The sequence below is a fragment of the Ciconia boyciana genome, chromosome 19 (assembly GCF_034638445.1).
Source record: "Ciconia boyciana chromosome 19, ASM3463844v1, whole genome shotgun sequence".
NCBI lineage: Eukaryota > Metazoa > Chordata > Aves > Ciconiiformes > Ciconiidae > Ciconia > Ciconia boyciana.
This window is the reverse complement of record NC_132952.1, coordinates 2926388-2950309: the sequence shown is the minus strand read 5'-3', so window position 1 is coordinate 2950309 and position 23922 is coordinate 2926388. Positions and strand designations below refer to the sequence as shown.

The 23922-nt window shown below is 37.7% G+C and overlaps 1 protein-coding gene across 5 annotated transcripts in view; it reads left to right on the top strand.

Moving 5' to 3' along the window:
• The window catches only part of PRDM2 (PR/SET domain 2), a 74458-nt gene that overhangs the window by 29402 nt on the left and 21134 nt on the right, over nt 1–23922 (top strand). For 4 of the 5 annotated variants that reach the window (XM_072883791.1, XM_072883793.1, XM_072883794.1 and 1 more), the window contains one exon: nt 22694–22804. In XM_072883791.1, coding sequence (XP_072739892.1) covers nt 22694–22804 — 111 coding nt within the window. Of the gene's footprint in view, nt 1–17536; nt 17595–22693; nt 22805–23922 lie in introns of those variants that run through there. The other variant, XM_072883796.1, reaches the window with a different exon arrangement.

Sequence of the window (23922 nt, the reverse complement as noted above, 5' to 3'; positions counted from 1 at the left end):
ATCTTACTTGTAGTGCAGTTGGCCGTGGAACTCACATTGGGAACAAGCTCAAATATTTAGGAGAACAGTTATTATATAAGTGGGGGTTTTTTTCTTTTATTTTATAGATTGAGGAGGGGGCTGGGAGAAAGAAATGGTGCAACACAATTGGTTATTCTTTTGAACAGTAATTCGTAGGTTAAGCTAATACAAACTGAAACTCAAGCACTGATTTTTATTCTGCTGCCTGAAATGAAAAGCATATTTAGCACATACATAAGTAAGGCTTGGTAAATTAGAGGCTGTATTATGCTTTTTCCTAAATGTGCATTATCTTAGTAAATACAATTTATGTGCCTGTGATTTACCTGAAAGGCTAGAAAAACAACTTGAAAGAATTTGATTATATTACAAATCAGCAAAGCCAGACAGAATAATTTCTAAGGTAATTTTTCATGGCATAGAAGTTTTATTTGCATTTGTGAAGTTATAGATAAAAATATCAGTAAACTAATTTGGTGGGTCCTGAGTTTTTTTGGCTTTGTGCTATTTTGTAGGTTGAAAGTTTTAACAGTTACGGGTTTTACTGATTTCAGACTGTCGCAGTTAGGAACAATAGGTCTTTTCCCCCATTTTATAAACATAAGCTCCTTACCAACGCTCACAAATATATAGGAAAAAAAACCAAAAACCAAACAACAAAAAAACCCCCCAAAAACCAAACCCAAAACCCAACCAAAACAAAACAAAAAAACCCCCAAAAGCCCCAACAAACAACAACCCTAAACACAATATAGATGAAGCATCTGAGAATAACCAAGAAAAATTTATCTATGGAATTATACTCTTGTATCATGAAGCAGAAAGACCAAATTCTTAGTAGTTAGTTGCTTTGAATTGTTATGATTAAACTTTCAGCATCCATGCTGTAAAAGATAAGGCAATTCACAGTATGTGCTTTATTCTTTTCTAATACATGCATATTTTGGAATTGTGTAGTTCTATTTTTAGTAGGTTCCGTTGGAATTATTTTTACTCCTCTACATTTACTCTCAGTTATTTTAGTATTTGTAGTAACATCTGCTAATATTTGCAATTCACAGCAATTTTCTTATAAGAAACATAATATTTTTCTGCTGATTTGATAGCAGTAGCTGCAGTTAGGATTCCAAAATGGCTTCTACTGATATCCCTTCTTTTGCAGATTCAGCTATATCTCTTGGATATGGAAGTTTCTTAGCCCTGGGGTTGAGGTTTTATGGGAAAATAAAGGAAATTGTGATGAACAGGGTTAAAAAGTAATTTTTTTTTTTTAAACAATTCTAACTGTATGATAAAAGGGGGGTGGGAGGAGAAAGATGTTGTGACTTGACTTTTTGCATGTGAAAAATTGGGAGTCAGTACAAGGTAATCTTAGATTAAATACCAATATAAGAAACTTGCTAGAGAGTAGCTCCTCTGGAGGGCTGTGAAATTTGAATTTATTAGCTACCTAAACAGATCAATTCTTTTTTTATAAACTTTTTTTTGGCCTGTGTTGCAGGTTGTAATCTTATGCATTGAGGAGGAAATAGGGCTAAGAAAGAACTGCCAAGTTTAAACAACTGTGAATGAGTGTGTCCTTTAGAAACACATTTTCCAGAAAAGTAAACTGACAGTTTAATACCTTAGAAGTGACTAGACAAGACATTATTTGAGAATTGTATTATAATTTAGTTATTCAAAGCATGCAGTTATTAAATAGCTCATAATTATTCTGTATTCAGTAAAACAGATATCCTTTTGAATTTTTAATGCATCTTAGGCCTTGTCCTTGGACAGCTAAGATAATCTATCATTTGACAAATAGTTTTGTTTCTGCAATTTATTTAATGAACTCTGATACCAGAAAAGGAGACCATTTCACTGGTATTAAAAATGTGATGTGTTTTGCCCAGTCAATCAAAGCTTTCATTATTGTAAAAGTTTTCATATTGCAGTAGGGGAATGCTCTTTATTTCTGAATAAATCCTCACACACTCTCAATTCAGACTGTCTTACCATAAGAGGTAGGCCTGACTAAATTTGTAAAGTCGAGATGGCATTTAAGAATCAGCAGCTGACCAAGTGTAGGGTAGACACAAAGTACAGATTGAACTATTTTCCTTGACCTTGATCTGACCTCTGTTTGCAAGTGATTACTGACACAAGGTTGGTAATCTCCTTTACAGCATATTTAGGATGGCACCTGGCATTCTCCTCTATGTACCAGTCTTCTCAAACATGTTTGCGGAAGGTGGGAGCTTGGTTATGCCTCAGTCATGTTTCTTAAAGCTCGCCTGCTCTTTACTTGCACAACTTCTTCAGCAGTTCAGTGTCTTTTGTATTTTTGTTCTTGTAGTCTGCATTCAAAATACTTTGTCTCCCAGGTGTTAATGTTCAAATAGTTACTGCCTGGCTTGGTTGTAGGTTTTCATACCTGGAGTAAATCCTTTACATCTTTCTTCTACCATGCACAATGGCTTAGGAGTCCTTGAAGAAAAGAGGCAGTTTTTACTAATTTATTTTTATGCGTTGAAACATTGCATGTTGTTGCTAAGGTGATGAGTGCATTTGAGATTTAGAAAGAAATTAGGTAGGATAAAAGGGGGTGGGGGTGGGGCAGGGAATGCAACCCCCCAGAAAAACCAACTTTGTGAACTTGGGTAGCATCAAAGATTTTTATCGGAGCCAGCCCCTGTTATCTTTGACATGATTACTACATGGTTAAGAGCCAGCAGCTGCTGGTGCATGGTCAACAACTAGCAGAAAAATGATCTAATACATTTTTTTGCATTTTCTGAAATTTCATTTGTTAAGTGTTTATCATCTGTTTCTCCCAAGTTGTAGTTAATATGCTCCTGTCCTGCCTGCCAAGCTTGTATGAAAATTTTTCAAATCAAATGCATTAGCACAAGATTTGTCCTTAATTCCCTTTCTAAGGAAAAAAAGAGAACAGCCTGGCTTTCTCTTTACAATTGAATTCGTGTGTCCATTAGAGGAGTAGCATGGACATTTTTTTCCTTTTATCAGGGCATTTCTTCCTTTATATATAACAGTAGTAATATGCATCAGCACTAATATCGAAGATGAGTGTTTCCTTCAAGAACACCTCTTTTGGAGTCTCTGGCTTCAGACTCTGTCTTCCTTTCAAAAGTAACTTTTCACTAACTAAATAAAAGTATTTAAAAGAAAAAAGGATGGTCATATATAAAAATATCCAGTGGTTTTATCAGGCTATAATCTGCTTTAATGTACTAAGTAGGCTCCAAAGCGTAATCAAACAATGCTAAAATAATCTAGGCAGTTTCTGTCATGGATTATGTGGCAGATCAAAAGTCTGTTCTCAGAGGAAGAGAGATGCTGATGTTACACAGGATAAAAGTTTGCTCTGCTACATGCTTGTGAATAATACTTTTTAAAAAAACCTGGTTTTGGGGGGGAGAAGAGGGCAATGCTTTACTTCTCCTGTGCTTGCTTATCTCTCTGTGGTAGTGGTTCCATGCTGTGTTATTCAGTTGTATTTGTGTCTTAGCTGTGTTCCACTTAGCACTTTATCTAGGCAACAAACCCCAGTGGCATAATTCGTACTATTGTCTGGAATGAATGCTGCATGTGCCTCTTTCATATCTTCTCTCTGTACAAAGTCAAGCTGTCAAGAGAGGGGGAAAAAACATTTGTAACTTCATTTTACCAAAAGCACATGCTGCATAAGGCAACTTGAGTGGGAGTCTGTTGTGAAACCAAATGACCTCTTAAAAAACCCAGTTGTCACCTCTTAAAATAGTCTTCTATAGTAGTGCTGACAAAACACCTGAATCGGATTCACCTGTAACTTGGACAGCCCCTGGTGATTATTTATTGTAGTACAGTTTTAAAGTCTCAAACGATTGCTAATAAATCTTATAAAACTTAACTCCTTTAAATGGCTCTTCTGCTATCATGATGTTGCTGTTTCCCATAGTTCTTATCTGATTTCAGGGAGAGCATGAACTGTAGGGTAACTCTTAGTAAATAATACTGTCCCAGAGATAGCGTGAGATTAAGGTGGGTGGGTTATGAATCAATTATCATCTATAATAAATAATTATTATGCCTTGTTTTATACCAGTCTGAATGCCAAGAGCAACTTTAGGCTTCTGCTTCACAGATTTCTAAATAAATGCTGTCATAATAGAAGTTACTCTGGATTTTCTTTTGTCTATAAGCATGACGATTGCTGAAACAGTGTCAAATTGCTGCTGCAGAAAAGGGAAGTGTAAAGATGAAGTAAGCAGGTTAAATTCTGTGATGATAGAAATCCTTGCAGGATTTTTTGTTAATACTTTCATAGGCGTTCTCACTTAGTTGCAAATAATTAGCTGTACTTGAGAGTCACATAAATATGCATCCTGTTTACAAAAGGTAGGCCTTGGATTGCCATTTGGATGTCATCACAAATGGAAATCATGGCCAAACGATGCCCTGATAGTCCGTTTTTTAAGTTACATTAATTTATTAGACTTGTACTTGGAATAAGTTTAAAAGTTTATTTCCAAACAGAAAAGAGCCTGTGAGAAAAATGATTGTGTATTAATTGGAATGTAGCTGATAGAAGGATGTTAAAGTTCTGTGAGTTGTACATTTGTAGCAAGGATAACATGAAATGATACTCTCCCCTAAGCTCTATTTCCAATAGATGTAATGAAAAACTTAGGAACTCAAGGCTTCAAAATCTCCTACCCAATGACTAGGGGAAGATGAGGGAGGAAGAAGGTCAGCAAGATAATCTAGAACAAAACCTTAAAATGAAATTTACTTTGATTTCCCAAAATCACACTGAAGAATTATGTAACTACAGCTAAAAAGCTGCATTTGGGATGTCAAAGGAACTGTATCTCTCATGGCAGCTTCTATCTGGTGAATATCTAATGTATTTGAGGTCTTCTAACCAGCGGAAATTTTCTTTTATCCCTCATAAACGGGGCCCTCTGAATAGGACACTCGTATTACTTTAAGTTTCCATCTTCACTTCTACAGCAACGCCCCCAGTTCCTATGATAGCTGCTGCTCTGAGCTTTCCTGAACAGCAGAGTGAAATTGGTATGATTCATTCCAGCCTTGCTCCTGCCTACGGTTTTAAGAATAGGAGAACATAAGCCTTCATTTCAGAGGTAAAAAAATAAATTATCTGCATTAAAAAAAAAAGAAATTCAGCACTAAATTGCATGTATTGACCCCTTAAACTCAGTATTTCTAAGTATAAACTTTCGGAAATATGAGGCCTTAGCACATTCAGGTATTTCCAAAGTTATTAAAAAACATCAGTGTTTTTGCTTTAGTCAGGTTGTATCATATTTATGTGAACATTGGGAAACTTGTTTACTTATGTGCTGTAATTATAAGGTTAGGGAAGCCTGTAAGGTTTGTTTCTTCTTCAGAAGCCTCCGATGTACTGTTGTGTATACACTCCCTTTAAAAGTTTCCACATGTGGAGCTGGTAATGGAAATCCACAGGTGCTATCAGTGTGCTCCCTTGGCAGTGTGGGACTGTCGCTGTTATCGGTGTATCATGGTATGTATTTGTGCTAGCAGTGGGATCAGACATCCTGATGTTTGTAGTGCCGGGGCCCCCAGCTTTGTCTACGCAAGCATCTGGCTGGTGATGCCCCTGAGAAAGCAGAACTTATAAGAAGAATTTAGCAACGGGCTTGAAGGTGGTCAGGAATGCAGTGTAAGGACTCAGTGCTGATTATCAGATCTTTGTTAAAACACGTACTACGAGCACCTTGCATACTCTCTCTGTTACTTTATCTCTGTGGTTTTTTTGTCCTTAACTTAAAATAACAGTATGGTCTTCATGATTGTAAAAAGTTGGCGTGTTTTTAGCTACTAACTTATTTCTGGTTAGGGCAAATGTATACATTTATCTAACATGATAAAAATATTTTTTGTGGGTTATTTTGTTTTTCAAATTCTAAAGTGTTCCATATTTTTCTTTATACTTTTGCTTTTTCAGCCACACTTCCTTATACTATTTTTTCCAAGTTAAAAAAATAAAATACATCTAGACCGCAGTTGCAGCATTTCCTAGCAAATTGGCTAATGCTGTCTTCAGTTACATAGCATTCAGTGGGAAGTGAAATAAGGCACCAGACAGCTTTCCAGTATTAATCAATTTTTTTTCCTATTGATCAGGGTTAGCTTTGAGACAATGAGTGACCTGGAAGAAAAGAAGCTTGGTATTTCACTACTAATTTTTTTTTTAATTAAGCCAGTGTGTTTTGAAATTATTCTCCTCCTTTCTTAGCAAAATACTTTCTAAATTTTCCTGAAAATAAGTTAAAAGTTACTAAGTTTCTATTGAAAGAATTACCTTCCTTGCAGAAATATTTTATTGTATTAGGATTTTCCAAAACTTTCTTAGAATGTTCTCTTCTGAATCATAGAACTGTTTAAATGCTTCTGCGTAGAAGATGCAGGGAAAATTTGGTGATTGCTGTTTTAGGGAAGAGCTTTGAGATAAATAGACTTGGAGATTATGTTCCAAAATAGGAAGGGGATGAATTCCTGCAGAATAGGAGAATAGACACTGTTTTCCAGAGGGAAACAAGTGGTTTTTTATTCCCTTAAGTGACCTATTTTGTGATTTAGAATTGTCCTGTTGCCTATAGCATACAAGAGAGCAAACTCGGTGAGTTACTGACTGCCTTACCTATGTTAAAGTGTTTGGGTTTGCTGTCTCACTTAAATCGGGATGACTTTTATTCACATGAAGAATCCTTTCTTGAATTCCTTTGCGTTAACTTATGTTAAGTCAAGGGTTTACCAGACACTGTTGCTCTTTCTATGGTTTCCTTACCCTCCTGTGCACTCTCCTACTTCATTTTTTGTCTTATAATTGGAGACTCTGGCTCTTATGGTGGATACAAGGTAAAGCCAATGTTTGACTTTGAATGTATTCTTATTTTATTTACCTCTATCTTGAATCATGTCTTAATTTAGTGAAGGCTCTGAGTTCCTCCTTGTAACGAGAATCTTACATACCTCTTAATCATTTTTACTGCCTTTCTCTAGATGTTTTCTTTTTATGCTTCGTCTTTTCAAAACCATTTGAACAGTATTATTCATATTGATTCTGTATCATCAACAGTACTAAACTTTTTTAGTGCTTGTTTTTATTACAATTTACCATAATTTTGCATTGACCATTTATTCCACTTGAATTGTTTACAAGGAATGTCTTACGCTGAGGGCCTGTCTACAGATGCCCTGTGTAACTTATTAGGCAGTGAAAAACAAGCACATTTAACTTCAAGCGTGTGCATACAAAGTTTTGATAGCTGGTTTATTTATGGGAAGAGATGCAGACTCCATTTGTGTGTGTGGCTGAGAGCTGTTTTCTTTAATGGTGAGATCTCCTTTGTAAGGTAATTTGTGTTTGTAAAGTCTCTCTGAAGATTCTCATGTCACTGGATTACGAAACTGCAAAATATTGAAGTAATTTGATATTCCACTTATTAACTATTTAGTACATTTTCCAAATGAAGAAACAGGAAAAACAGTTGTCAGACCAGAGTGTATTTATTTTTTTTAATCTGTCAAACCTTCAAATTTATTTTGTTATTCTTGCCAAAAGCCTTACACAGATTGACAGGAATGACTTTGTTCTGAAGAATTCTCACTGGCATACACTTGCTGTGTCAAGTTCCTCAAGGAAATGTTAGAGCAGCTGAAGTTTTTACTTGGGTTTAACAGGTATTGAAGTAAGACTCACTGGTATTTCAACATTTGTAGCTAAAAAATTAGATTATGTCTGACCATCAGATAGTCACTAGCAAATGTTTACTTACCTCTTAGACACTTTTTCCCCTGGACTAAGCAAGCGCAATATTTATTTGGATCACCAGTGCATCTAAGTTATTGAGGATGAAAATTTCAGAAGCACTTAGGAGCTTCTCAGGGTTGCTGTTAAGAGTTAATTTTGCTGCCACACTTTCTATCAGCGTTCTGCAAGAGCATTTGATAGACTATGATTAATGCTTTAGAACTTCAAAGAAGCAGTATTATTAATGCGATGATTGACATAAAGTTACTCTAGTGAGAGTATTACAATAGCTGAAAATCTATCATCTTGATTATTATTACTGCAAAATGCCATGGAAATGGGTAGTCAGCTATACATCTATTCTGACTTGCATTGAGAGCCAGATGCCTCTCTTGAGTCTAGTCAAATATGAATCTCGTTTTATTTGGCAGTCCATAAGAAACAATTTGATTGTTGAATGGGAAAGACCTAGTGTTTCTGAAAGTGACTTGATTCATGTAAATTTTCTCGTGCATCACCATTATTCAGACCCAAGTCCAATGAAGACTTCCTTATGTTGCTGCCAGTAAAATTGGAAACTAAGTGTCTAAATAGTAAACTCTGGTGTAAAGCCACTCAACTGCAATGATAGCTGACCTTTCTTTAGCAGTAAGTTTGTATCAGAATGTTAAAATACACACCTTTGCCATAGAGTCACGCTCTATAAGGAAACGTGTGTGATATTGCCGCCGAGTGTTAGAGTTGTCTTGGGCTTTTACCAAGGAGTAGGTCATACTAAGTTTCAGTGAGTTGAGTAGAAAATTGACTTTCCTGCAAAGTATTCTATTTCAAGTTGCAGGTAAAGAGCAGAGAGTCCAGTGTTTCAGATCTCACGGACCCTTGTCAGGGATTGCAAAAGCAAAGTGGACTTTGTGCTGGAAGTTCGCTCATAGCTACCAAATCCTTAACTGTGAAGTGTCAGCCTCCAGTCTCTCCACTCTCATAGACCAGAGCTATGTTTTTTCTGGTTCCTGGCCTCCAAATGAAAATGCCTAAGTTACTTTTCAGTGATGCTTTATTTTTGTGTTCTGTTTTAGTTGACATTTTATGCTATGAAAAGATGTGTGCAAAAAAATTCTACAACTTGAAAGTCTAATTTGATCTAAACAGGTTAATCTTGAATGTAGCAGTTAACTGAGCAGAAGACAAATACATTTGTGCTTTGGGAGTTGTTTTCACTTTATTTGAAAAATGGAGGAAGTTGCCATTCCCTTTAGTGACTTTATGAGCCTGTTGACCTTTCTTGATTTCATAAATTAAGCAGATACAAGTTTGCTGTCGTCTGGTTTGGGGCAAACTATAAACTTAGTAACGTCTGTTGTCGGTTCTGTTAACATGAGCACCAACTGTTGCTATTGTCCTGTAGTACTCTCTTCTACATCTTGAGAAATGCACTGACTGCGCAACTGGAGCATTACAGCTAGAGTTCCTTTGGAAATATAATTCAGTATATCTTCTGTTATCAGAGAAGACTGAGAAGCATTTCTCTAAGAAAATATCAGTGGGCTGCAGCTGAAATGAGTGAAGCACTTGGTTTCACAGAGAAAGCTAAGGAAATCTTTCACAATTTCTCAGCAGATAAACATGATTGGGGGGCTATGTTGTACATTAAAACAATGAGTTTACATAATGTTTGCCCTCCTCCTTTATTTACTTTTATATATTAGAAAGGACCTGCAGTGATATTCTGCCATATGACCTTGGACTGTCACACTGAAGTTGGAAGGAGATGAGTCTTTCCAAATTTAACAGACACAGAGAAGCAAAGTTTTCATGCCTGCAAATGTGTTGTGACAGTAGCTGCTTATTAACAATTAAAGATGTTCCTTGTTGGGTTGGAGACCCAGTTCATAAAACGCTATGATATTTTTAATGGGGACTAGTGGAAACACACTGTGTATTTACTATAGTAGGTAGCTGGTAATTCCATTTTTGTCATCTCTGCTTAAGTTATTAATCATGTTGTTTTCCTTACCTTGTACAAATACGAGTGCATATCATTTGATGTGTATTGTTGTTACATCTCTGTTCTTAGTGTCTGAGCAAAAAGCTCAGGGAAATTAATAATGCTATGCTTGCAGTAAATAATAGCCTATAAAACTGTACAGAAAAAAGAAATACTGTTTAAGGCAAGCTTGCATTGCGTGCCAAAACTGATACCTTGGCACTTTGGAGTGTGCTGGTAAAAGGAGGGCAATAAGGGAGTGTGTGCTCTGGGGAATACTACTGAGTATGTTTTCTAAAGTAGTTTTCCCTTTTTGAAATGCAAGATATGAATCTATTGCAAATCTATTGGATTGCTGCTGCTAACATCGAAAAAAGATTTTCATCGACAGAATTGTGTGCCTTATGTGTTTTTCCCTATGGAATCCCCCAAAGTAAAGATTACCTCTGCAAAATAAGAGAAAAATAAGAGAATAAGAAGTTTAAAGGAAGTAAAACTGGAAATGCATGCCAAGGAGGGGGACGAAATACATTGTAAAACAGAAGGGGGCGATTTTACTGAGAATACTGTTTTGTTGGAGAAAAACTTCTGGCAAATGACATGTTGTAGGTATGGTAAACAAACAGATTCAGTTGGGTAAAAATGAACAACAGAGGACAAATTTGAGTGAATGTAAGTAAAAAATGTTGAGTGTGACCTTGTAGCGATTCTGAGGGGTTTAATTTTATCCATGGGAGATTTAATCTGGTGGTAGCAGCACTGTCCGAATCCTACATCTGTGAGAGGCTTTGCTCTGGTCTCCTCAGTGTTGGAGACTCCTGTTACAGTAATCCCAGTGCTCCGGTTAGATACAAAGGCAGTCCTGTTTCCTGGGAATTGTAGCCCTTGTACAGCTGCATTCTCCAAGTAAAGCCATAGCCTGGACAAACGTTTGGATAAACTGTGCATTTTTTTGGTCTTCCACGCAATTGCAGCTTTTCACTAACCTTTCGAGAGTTCTGTTTGGCATGGTGGAGCAAAATTGCTCTTGATAGCAGAACACCACCTTTACCAGCAGTGTATGAAGGGCATTAGCTTTTGGGTCTGCATGTGGATTCAGCAGTCCTTTTTTCAGTTTTTTTCTTCTCTTTTTTTTAAATGTCACTTATTGGTATCACCACTACTGAATTTGAACATATCCAGTTTGTCAAACAACAGAATAAAATGGCAGGTAAAGTCCTAAGTAGTTACCTTTAAAGATAACTGAGCTAAAAAACCCAGATATTTTTGGTCTAACCCTCTCAAATGTATAGTGATCCAAATAGGATCCCATGACAAATATTTGGGTTATTTATTACAGATAAAGGTAGACTGATCTACTAGTGATCATTTTAAACTTTGTGGTACAAGTAGTCGTGTAAGGTCTTTCATTTGTATTATCTTGCAGATGATGCTATCAAAATGCATGTTATTTCTTAATTGTCTGAGTGTAGCTTCATTTCAGGCCCAGAAAAACATTTCAGGGAGAGCTATAGTGAATGTAGAAGCAACATTTTCTGGATTCGAGTAAAAGCTCATATTCGTTAAAGCAGAGATTTAAATTTTGACTAATTCTCTGTATTTAAATACAAAATTTGGTTGCTCTATTTTGTAACTGAATTGTACATAAAAACTGGCTAAATATAGAGAACACCAGTTATTTCTGGAAAATCTATGCCAGCTGTCATTTCTCTTGTTATTTCTTTTGTTTTAATACTTAGCAAAATAAAACCTAATGGAATATAACTACAGAGAAGAATGTTTATCATATTTTCTGTGATGGGTTGGCTGTGTCAATGGTAGCTGTGGTTAGCTATCAAGTGACTTGCTAGGAATTTGTAGTGAATGGTGGGAGGTTGTGTTATTAGGGAGGGTAGGAGGCAGAAATACACAGCTACGTTGGGCGATTGAGAAATTCTAGAGCAAGTCTGATTGCATAGTGGTGTACTGTCTGCTATTTTAGTTTTAGAAATATTGGCATGGGGCAGAAATAACATTTTTTTTTAAATCTTGCTAAGATAAAAGCTCTATGTTTATTTATACTTAATTGTTTTGTCACAGCTCTTGTGTGGGTTAAAATTGCATAGAATTAAACCCTGTGGATGTTTGTTTGCCATACTTTGTAATTGTTAGGTGACATTCTGTACTACTTAAGTCATTATACATGAGTAAGTCTTCTAGTCTATAAAATTCAGACTTCCTATGACTTATACTTAGGTTAGTCAGAAGGCATAACATATTAAGGATTTGAAAGAGATGCTGCAAATGTGGATGGCATACTATTGCAAACAGATAATATGAACCACTTTTTGCCTCTCTTTCTGTTAGAGGGTGACAGTACATAATTTAATTTACAAAACATGAAGTGTATGAAGAAGACCAGAGACAATTCCTGTTTCAGTTTTTGTGGACTGGTGTAATACCACACATTTAAGATAGGCTTCCTGCTTGTAGGATTTTTCAGCCTAAATGTTTGGGGTTTTTTTAATCTGTTTATCTGAATTTTGTGAATAGCTTCAGCTAAGCTTTTCTGGGCTCATGAACAACTCCGTATAATGGTAATATATTCCCTTTTGCTTCTTGCAAACTGTTGTATCATTTCTTTGTGTTGGCATCGCATACCCCATGATGCTGTGCTAATGTTTCTTGTACTGATTATTATATAATTTAAGAAGTTTGTGGTGAGATAGAGTAACATGATCTTCAGTGCTATCATTAAAGTGGAGACTTTGCCAAACATTTGCAGAAATTGGTGTTTTAAATAGCCCAGCTCAGAATTTTCTTACACTTTCCATGGCAACAAATTCATCTGTTATGCAAATGTCATGTTAACAGTCTCTGTAAATGCATTGCTCTCTCTCTTTTCTGCAAAATGGATATTTAATGCTTGGTATGAACATATTTGAATACACATATATGGTTAGGTGTATGTGCATCTGTCTCCAGGTATATTGAAATATCTTCCCAAGGTGAGACTTTATTGCAGCATTTATAATCTGGTTGGAAGATGCAGTCATTAAAATGCTACTGTTTGTATGTGAAGTGGTGGTTAATGTGTAGCAATATGTTTATACAACAGGCAGTTTGATATTAATAGAATTACTGTGAAGTTTGTCTTCCATGCTTATTCTGTTCCTCTTTCTCCTGCTTTTACTGTGTAAGCTTGAAAGTGTCTTTTTAAGGAAGAGGAGATGCAAGTTCTGCTGGAAAAAGTTACAGAAGAACCTTTGCTCACTGCATTTGGTTTTATTCTTGATGTCAAGCAGCCGTTTATCTCTGCTGCTGCTGTTTGTGGTCTTCGAACAGCAGTAGAAGTACTGGTCATTGAGTTTTGAATTACAGTGAGGGAAAATACATTATCTAAAACAATGGGGCATGCATTTTCTCTTCAGAAACCTTGCTTCTATGACTTTTGCTTTTGAAAGATCCCTCCTGGAGACCTTTAGTATCACTTGACACGTGTGAACCTGTTGCAGGACGGACTATGTGTATGCACTACTTTTGCTGCTCCTACCAGCCTGTGATGGAAGGATGTGGAGAGCTGAACTAAGACAAGGGTGGTCAGCCCCTGGCATTTCGATTACACATGGATCGCCAGCAGTTCAAATGCAGTGCCCTGCCGAGTCTTTGTTGTAAGAACAGTGGTGGGCTTGTGCTAAGCACAAGGCCTGACAGATAATACGAGCCTCCAGCTGTGGGAGGCAGCAATGCAGCAGGGTATGGTGAGGCCAGCATAGCCTGAATGTCCAGTTCTGTAGAACAAGGATGGGACTTTGGTTATAGATAATTTCCAAGATTTTTCCAATTTCTTCCAAAGTATATCGCTATATGTATTATGCCCGTCCACCTTTAAAATTATTTGATATATTAGGATTGGGCAGATTGACAATACAGAACTAAGACTGTCTGTAGCTCTAGATTATTCTCATGTTTCTCAGGAGTCGAAGTTAAAATCACATTGTGATAATTTTTGTATGCTGCAAAACAGCTCGTGTCAATTTGTGTTTCATTTGCTTAACAGTACCTAAAATTATGCCTACGTAAACTAGTTGTATCTGGTAACTTTGTAACGGTATTGCAAGAAAAGTGCCCCACCATTTATTTATAATAATGATGGATTGAGGAAGACAGGGTAATAAAGGCATTTAAATGTTGTCTTTTTCTGCACGTTTTCATACATACTTGACAGCATTGTTGAAATAGGCCTCTTAATGTGTATGTTGCCATTCAGATTTAATTGACATCCCCTTTAATTAAAAGTTTGTTTCAAAAATTGAGCTGTGCCTTGTATGACTTGAATTTCACCCTTAGAATTGCTGGAATACAAATAAAAATGTGCTGCTTTTGCATCCTTTTCACATCTTTTTTTAAGGTTCAGCTTTAGAAAGATTTAGTTTTGAAAATGGAGAAGTCAGTTACTGTTGTCTGTGTTTTTGAATTGGAGAGATAAGCACCTTCCCACTTAGGGGAAGACTTTTGTCTTCCCCTAAGTGGGAAGGGAGTTAGAAAGGGTTTTATGTGTGCGTGCACACCAACAAGTGGGATGCATCTCTATAGCCAAACTGGAAAATGCTCCTAGTACAGCGTATCTTACACTAACAATAAAATAAAAATAAAAACTTTTTCTGGCTTGACTCATACCAATTCAGTCTCTAGAAAAAAAAAATCTACTACCAAAGCTGTTCCATGGCAGCACTTGAATATCTGAACCTTGGGGTCTTGGGAGGCATCCTGTTGGGTTCTGCAGTAATTTTTTTTGCCAGCAGAAGAGCATTTTTCCCCAAAGCTTTTGGTAGGCAGTGATTTCATGTTCTGTTTTAAGTAGCAAGCTTTTGAGTTCAAAAGACGTTCCCTCCCCAGGTGATAAGGTATGTGTCTGTTCAGAAGTACACTTCAGAGTTTTTCAGCTAAGCTTGCTCTAATCAAGTTTCAAAGCAATATTTAAATACAAGTAGTTAAAAGGAACTTTGATATATTGTTGTATTAACAGTAATATTAATGTAAGAAATATTGGAAGTTGATGTTTAAGTAACTTTGTTTTAATAAAGCAGAATTGTTGAGGTGTTATCTTTCAAAGCTGTCACCTTTTCTATTCCTAGCCTAATATTTACTAGCTTTGTGACTTATCCCTACTATTTTTATTCTCGCTTCCTTTTTCTCCAGTAATTTGCAGCGTGACATTTTGAACAACACAGTGGAGTAACCTCACCTATCCTAGATCACTTAAAACTTTGGACAGCAATTTAAAAATGGTTTTATTGCCATAGGCTATGAGGTGGTGGATGCTGTGAGTCAAATATTCTTTGACGCAGTAACATGATGGAGGTGTAAGTTTGCAGTGCTTAACATGCAGCCCCTCTTCAAAAATGAATAGCTATGCAATGAACCTGTAGTCTATACTTTGAAACGTGGCTGTTGGCTTAGATCTTTAAATAAAATATTTGCAGAACCTTGTGGGTTTGAGGTCATGTTTTTGGCAAATTTCTGTAATCCCTGTGATTATATGAATAATCCTCATATACATATATTTATATATATATATGAGGCATGTCATACCTACCAGCTTTCCCTAAACGTTGAGTTCTTAGCTGGTCTCGGTGACTGTAAGCAGCTCTTAACACACAGGTATGTTGCTGTTTATTTAGCCAAGTGGTTTGTGATTTGGCTTTGTCTGAGCAGGTGCTGGTAGATAATAATGAAAGGTTTTGTAAACATGATTTTGCTATGTAATGAGAGGTGGCTAATGGTAGAATTAAAAAAAAAAAAAAGGCAAAAAGCAAAATGAAGGCACTTAGATGCTAACAGAGGAAAATGTGTTAAAAGAACAGCCTTAGTATTCACATCTTCATAATGGGCATTTTGAACTCAATACCTTTTTTTGGTGCTTAGCTACTTTACTGTTTAATCAGTTCCATTTATTAAATATGTAGCATCTTTAACATTTATATGCTGCGACATTCACGGTTGGACAAGATTCTAAGAAGTCACTGCAGCATGTTTCTGCGTTTTTTCATGTTCCTCCAGCTAACACAACTTGGATCTAATTTTTTGGAGCAATTTATGCTGTTATTTTGGATATGACTTTTTTATGTGTAAAAGGCATTCATTTTTTTTCTAGCCTGTCTTCCAGAACAAACAACTAGTCAGATTTTTACAGATGCCTGAAGGTTTAAGGAATTTACTTTGAAAGGCATAACATCTACCAGTATTCTGGATACAGGAACAGAGGAATTCTGGTGCACAGCAAACTGTTTCTCAAATTAAAAATGAGGTTGCATCAGTCTTTTAGAATTCATTAATCAAAATAGTGTGGAAGTGGTAATGCAGTTGTCTTCTGCTGAATTTTCTGTAAGGATTTTTTTTTTTAGCTTGTATATACACTTAATCTTTATTTCATTTTCTCCAATGGCAAAATACAGATGATTTTTTTTTTTTTTTCCCCAATAGGGGAAAAAAATCAAAAGCTGACTTATAGAATAGTGGCAACTACTGGTGGGATTGATGCAAACTTTCACTAATCCGAACCAGTCCCAAAGGGATTTGACTAGCGGGTTTGTATTATTACACTGTAATTTGCATCATGAAACTGTGTGGTGATGACTGTTTGTCAGAGTATAACATGCAAATTTGTCCTTTTCCCTTTAGCCATACCCTTTCAAGGTGGCTACACTCGTCTGTGCTCTAAGAATACTTTTCAAGGGGTCTCAGAGGTAGCTTCTCCACTGTTTTCCAGGAGACTTGAGATTTGGGCAGGTATCTGTGGTACTTCTAAGCAACAGCACGGATAGGATATGGGGTGGATATGTTACTGGGCTGCAGTTAGTTGCTGACTATAAATTTCAAAGGAATACCGGAAACTCATACCAGTAATTCTTTTCCCTTGTTAACCCAAGATTTTTGGGGAGGCAAACGTCTGTCTGTCATGTAAGTGATCAAAACAGTGTTTGAGATCAGACGTGAGTGTCCTTCTTACTTTATGATCTTAACTGTGAACATGTTTGGTGCTGCACTTAAAGGTTATTAAAGATAATAGCATCTTGTACAACTTAGCAATATTTAATTATAGAATTCAGCTCCAAGTGTATGGAAAGACTGTCTTTAACTTCTTCCCTCCTGGCATCTGAGTGTGCTTATTCCATCCCACCAGAAATAACTCAGTGGTTTTACAGTTCCATTAGTATTTTGGTTAACAGCAAAAATACAAGCACAGATAACTGTAGGTTGTCTTGGTTTGATCCATAAAATGAAGTATGGGCAAATAAAGATTATTTCTCTCTCTTAAGTTCTTACTCTGTTGTCATCTGAACTCCTCTGAAATAAGCAGGACTACAGCCTGAGTATCAGCTGATTATCTGGACATTGGCAGTAGCATGAGACCTCCTGTGCCTATTGCAATGTTTGTGCTAAATGTTATACAGGTATTGTAAAGGTGTAAAGGCAGATAATGCTTGTGCTGACCTATCTACAAAAGTGAAGGAAAGGGGAGAAAAAGAAATGATATTTAAAAATTAAGTTGCAAACAAATTGATGCATTCCTCTTTTGATCTTTGTCACTATAGACAAGTAGCTACTTTCCATCTGTTTCTTTCATTCATTTTCCTTTGCATCTTTCTTTTGCAATTCTTTTAACGCACATACACATATATTAAGTTCTGCCCTTCATTTATTCTTTTGTCATTGTTTCCATTTCACTTTCCCTGTGTTTCATTCCTGTATCTTTCTTGTTTAGACCAAGTGGAGGATCCAGCTGGCAGTAGCAGCCATGTAGGACCCTTCAGGAACCTGATGGTAAGTGCACGTGTGTACTTATACTCAGGCTTCCACCAGGTTCTGTATTCTGAGGCATTTTCCCTCTCCTGCAGGCTTCTGTTAGTTCTTGACATCTTAAACTGTAAGAAAATTAAGGGACAGACCGTGGGCTACTCATTGATATCCTTTATATCGGAATCATAGGTTGTGTTTTTCATTGAAAATCTGCAGGAAGAAAATTATGCAAATCTTTCAGGATTACATGGATTTAAAAAGCACTTTGAGAACTCATGGAGGAAAGTCTACCAAAAGCTATTAAATATCTTCAAAAGTTCCTGAACTATAGATATGTGAAAGCTGGGAGAGGATACCAATGAAGTATCACTTTACTATTACTCTATTCTTAAATTCTCTTCCTGGGCATCTGCTATTGAACATTGAGAGCCATGAAATGGATGCATCTGGGACAGTCATTGCCATGCTTGAGTATAGTGGATTCTTTTAACCTTTACAAAGAAAGCTGCAACCTAGAAAACGAACAAACTAAAGCTACTAAAAGGAAAACATCAAAAATCGCTTGGTATCTCTAGTTGATAAGTGTCAGAAATTGATCTGACGCATCTAAAATAATGTATGTACGCAAGCAATTTTGCTCGCTATTCTGAGTAAGGGCAAGTAGGTGCTAGATGAATCTTCTCTTCAAATGTGTTTATGCTTAAAGGCTAAGAACTTGAAACATTTCCAGCTGTATCAGTGAGCAGGTTGCATCTTTTTTTTAGGTGTGTGGCAAGAGAACTTGCAAATTATCTTCTTTCCACCAATAGCATAAGGAAGTATGTGACTTAAGTAACTCAATTTTGGGTACAAATCCTGCTATTCTAGTGATTTCCCAGATTATAGTTGGATTTGAGGTACTATAAATTTTATATTCTATAAATGGAGAACATTTTGGAAGACTTACGCACACTTTAGCACTTATGAGTGACTTCTGTTGTTGCTTTTACATACTTCACCTCACACTTTAAAGAGCACAATATATTTCTAATCTTGTTATAAGAAAGAATTAATTGGGTCTGGGTTTGAAGGCTTTTACAGTAACCTGTCATTATGCTGTGAAATTCAGTGCTGCTGTAGAATTAGATGTAGAATTGCCCAGTGACTTCATCTGCAATACCATCATGTGCTACATCATCTAGTAAAATGTTGTCTGTAACCGTGGCCAAGTTTGGCATAGATGAGAGGGACCTGTGGACCAATCTTTTCCTTTTTGTTTCTACTCCCACCTGTAGAGGTGAGAGGTGAATCTAGAATTTTGTCACTTAAGTCAAGATACTGATGTTGGTCTTCAAATGATAAGCAGTTTGCCAAAAATTTGATACCTCTTAAAGGGTTCTAGCAATTAAACACGTTTTGTTACGTTGCTCCTAAGCTGTATTGTGATGCATGTTTGATTCCCTAGGCATGTTTTGAAATTTTACATTTAGACCTTTTACCTAGAAATGGAACTGTTTTGTTGATTGTGTTACTGTGCGTTTCAAGAGCGATTTCAGGTGGCTTGGCAGATATTTCTGGAAACTTATTTGAAATCCTTCATACTCAGATTGTGGTAGTACCAGTTGTAATTACAAACATTGGAGGTGCTGATAATAAATTATGTTAAAATTGGACATTCAGTAGCCTGTCAGGTAAAGATGCGCTTAAATTCCTTATGCCTGTGTGAACACTAAAATATATGCTAAATCTTCTGACAACTTGCAGGTGTTTGGTATAAAATAGGATTGAGTATTGTATTGTCAAATAAACCAGCGTTGGCTGGTTTAGACACATAATGGCAGGTTTAGACACAGGGATTGTTACAATATTTTGAGGATGTTATGAGATAATTGCTAGTTCAGTTTAGGAAGGGTGCATGTGTATTTTCCAAAGGTGACAAAAATTCATTCTGAGTGACTATTGTCAGTTTCTCAGACTAAAAACTGTTAAATTGGAATAAGAAAATGAAAAAAGGATAATTACATACATGAAGCTGAAACACACCGGAATTTGGGGAGAGCCTGTGAAAACTGAGTTCCTTGAGAGGAAATACAGATAATTACTTAGAATAGAATAGAATGTTCAAATAAAAACAAGCATTTCCTTTTAAAGCTGACCTGTCTCTGATCTGTTCTAGTGGAGGGGGTGCATACTTGGAAATTTTCAGTTTGAATAGAGGAACATTTTTTAAAAGGCATTGCAGCTTCTTGGCTCCAGATGTGAAAAATATTTTTGAGGAAGAAAAGGAGGAACTTGGTGACAGGATTGTGAGTTGGAAGAATGTGCTTCTAAGTAAGAAATGAATTTAGGGCTATGATGCACACTTCTGATTAGAGGGAAGAGTCAGTGCATTAAAAAGCAGCATTTTGTGTGTTAGAGGGAGCAAAGGAGGAGTTTGGATTGCTGCTTTGGGACAATTCTCGCTACTAAGAGGTGATGTGTAGAAGCGTGACGTTTCAGAGGAGGCTGGTATCTCAACCCCAGTGTTGTATGTAAAATAACCGTTCTATACGGAGAATATGGTCTTTGCAATGAATTGAATTGGGAGACCTTAAAGTTTCATTTGTTATTACACAGTCCTTATCATAATTTCTGTATATTATAGGACTGAGTTTTTAAAAGTAATGGAAAAAAATAACAGTATAACTTTGTAGTGCATTGGTAAATGAAGTTTTCAGTGTCTTTACATCTTGTGTCACTGATTAGGTCTTCGCATAATGCCATTTTGCCCTAATCTTCATTGTGTTCATCATCCTGTGTAACTAATACATGCTTCTTAATGTTGCTAACAGAAAGCATTAGCAAGCTTGTTTGTGTCAGTGGACATGATGAAATACCTCTATATTTTACTGTTACCAAGTTCCATCTAATTTGGTTTTACTGTCTTTGCCTTGTTGGTCAAGATCATGCTGCTTTTAGTCTTCTCATAATGTTATTCAGAGAATCATAGAATTGTTTAGGCTGGAAAAGACCTTTAAGATCAAGTCCAACTGTTAACCTAGCACTGCCAAGTCCACCACTACACCATGTCCCTAAGCACCACCTCTACATGTCTTTTAAATACTTCCAGGGATGGCGACTCAACCACTTCCCTGGGCAGCCTGGTCCAATGCTGGACAACCCTTTCAGTGGAGAAATTTTTCCTGATATCCAGTCTAACTCTCTCCTGGTGCAACTTGAGGCCATTTCCTCTCGTCCTATCACTTGTGACCTGGGAGAAGAGACCGACCCCACCTCTCTCCAGCCTCCTTTCAGGCAGTTGTAGAGAGCGATGAGGTCTCCCCTCAGCCTCCTTTTCTCCAGGCTGAACAACCCCAGGTCCCTCAGCCGCTCCCCATCAGCCTTGTGCTCCAGACCCTTCCCCAGCTCCGTTGCCCTTCTCTGGACACGCTCCAGCCCCTCCATGTCTCTCTTGGAGTGAGGGGCCCAACACTGAACACAGCAGTCGAGGTGCGGCCTCACCAGTGCCGAGTGCAGGGGCACGGTCACTGCCCTGCTCCTGCTGGCCACGCTATTGCTGATACAAGCCAGGATGCCGTTGGCTTTCTTGGCCACCTGGGCACACTGCTGGCTCATCTTCAGGCGGCTGTCGACCAACACCCCCAGGTCCTTCTCTGCCGGGGTCCTTTCCAGCCACTCTGCCCCAAGCCTGCAGCGTTGCAGGGGGTTGCTGTGGCCCAAGTGCAGGACCTGGCACTGAGCCTTGTTGAACCTCACACAGTTGGCCCCAGCCCATGGATCCAGCCTGTCCAGGTCCCTCTGCAGAGCCTTCCTGCCCTCCAGCAGATCAACCCTCCTGCCCAGCTTGGTGTCACCTGCAAACTGACTGAGGGTCACTCGATCCCCTCGTCCAGATCATCGATAAAGATATTAAACAGGACTGGCCCCAGCACAGAGCCCTGGGGAACACCGCTGGTGACCGGCCGCCAACTGGAGTAAACTCCATTCCCCAGCACTCTTTGGGCCCACCCATCCAGCCAGTTCTTCACCCAGCGAAGCGTACGCTCGTCCAAGCCTTGAGCAGCCAGTTTCTCCAGGAGAACGCTGTGGGAAACCGTGTCAAAGGCTTTACTAAAGTCTAGGTAGACAACATCCACAGCCTTCCCCTCATCCACAAAGTGGGTCACCTTGTCGTAGAAGGAGATCAGGTTGGTCAAGCAGGACCTGTCTTTCCCAAACCCACGCTGACTGGGCCTGATCCCCTGGTTGTCCTGTACGTGCTGTGTGATGGCCCTCAGGATGATCTGCTCCATAACCTTCCCCAGTACCGAGGTCAGGCTGCCAGGCCTGTAGTTCCCTGGATGTTCCTTCTGGCCCTTCTTGTAGATGGGTGTCACATTTGGTAACCCCCAGTCGACTGGGACCTCCCCAGTGAGCCAGGACTTGCTGGTAAAGGATGGAAAGTGGCTTGGTGAGCACTTCCACCAGCTCCCTCAGTACCCTTGGGTGGATTCCACCTGGCCCCATAGACTTGTGTGTGTCTCAGTGGTGTAGCAGGTCGCTAACCATTTCCCCTTGGATTATGGGGCTCCATTCTGCTCCCTGTCCCCGTCTCCCAGCTCAGGGGGCTAGGTACTGCTGAATTATTACTTCATTGCTTTTATTATAACTCTCTTCAAGTTGTTATTCAGAATGTTCATACAAGTAGAGAAGCCTCTATGGGTTTCTACTTCATCAGGTCTTCCAATTAACATTAAGGATTAATAGTTTATGAAGAAACTTCATATTTGCCATATACTTGTATGAGATACAGTAATTTAATAGCCATATGAAGGTATTGGGTAACTGTATGATGTGAGCTGGTTAACTCTGGACGATACCTTTCTGTTGTAATATATTCTTGCTTTGAAAGTGAGTAAATTAGTTCGGAGTCCTAGGTTTTTAGAAACTCACTGTTATCTTTACTTTTAATTTCTTCTGGCTCTAGAGACTTACTGGTTTACCTGAATGCTGTCCTTTTTACTGATCTGTCATTTGTATTCCTCAGGAAAATAGGGTTTCTGCAGAAGTCTGTTATATTCCAAAGTTGGGTGTTTTAATTCTGCCACTCAAATATGAAAAATAAAAATTGTTGGAATAATAAATGCTGGGTTTTTTCTCCCCAGGAAAGAAAAAGACTCAGGAAGGTAAAAACAAGGGAAAGAAGGCAGTGGATACAAAACAGAAAAAGGCTGATTTGGATTTTACTTCTGCAGATATGAGGGATTCTAAAGAGGGTGAGTTCTCAAGCATCTTATTTTTTTCCTTCTATCTTTTTGAATCAAAGGACACTTTTTGTCATGTTGGTATGTTAGCATGTTATGTTAGTGTAGCAGAGTGAACATGTTCATATTGTTTGCCCAAACTTTTTTATTAGTAAGGAACATGGATATCAGAAGTATGTTGTTAAACATGCAACTCTGACAACAGGAAAAACTAATGTACTGTAAAGTAAAATGTAGACATAAATCCAAACTCCTTAGAACAGAAGAGCAGAGAAAAGTCCTTATTCTGAAATAATGTCTTTGGAGCTTAGTTATACAGTCATTATTTATTGCTATTTAACAGAAGTCAGTGTCAAGGGGAAAAAAATACAGTATTAATGCACTGAGTTGCGAAGCATGCTGTTTATCCTAAAGATTATCTGCAAAGTTTGTTTATAATTTGGCTTGGCTTTTAATTATATAGTTTTTTCTGTTTTACAAGAATGTAAAACTTGCCACTGCTGTGTAACTGATAATTGTTTACAGCTCTGTATAGGTGCTGATTTCTTTCAAGCTTCTTTTCTTGTACTTCTTTTGACCCATAACGCTTCCATTCCTTCACTCTGTTGTCCCTTCTGCTTGCACACCACGTGCACTGCTGTTCCAGGTGTCTTTTGCCTCAGCTAGGGAATGGAGAGGAACTTCTTGCTCTGTACATGTAACCACTTACGCAATGCTGTGTGATTTGTCAGCAAAGTTATTTTCTTCAGCAATGGATGTATCTGACAGCAGATAGGTAAGACTAGCATGCAGAGGTGTGAATAAAGAATCCGTCCACACCAATAAATGAGATGCATCTAGGCTGTGATTCAGAAGTGCAGGAAATAGCCATTCAAGCAATGGCTAATAGGAAATCTGATACGAAGAATGCAAAGTACTATTCCAGATACAAGGGACACCTTGCTATGCATTACAGTGCAAATCCAGATTGTTTTATTGTTAATAATTCAGGGAAGATGGTCAAAAGCCAAAATTTGCTTGACAGGCTTCCTATATGCTTTATCTATATGTATTGCAATACTTTCCTGACACTTATTTGCTGTAAGAATAGTCAGTGAAAGTTTTTGGAGGCTTCTTGAAATGTTCTGAGG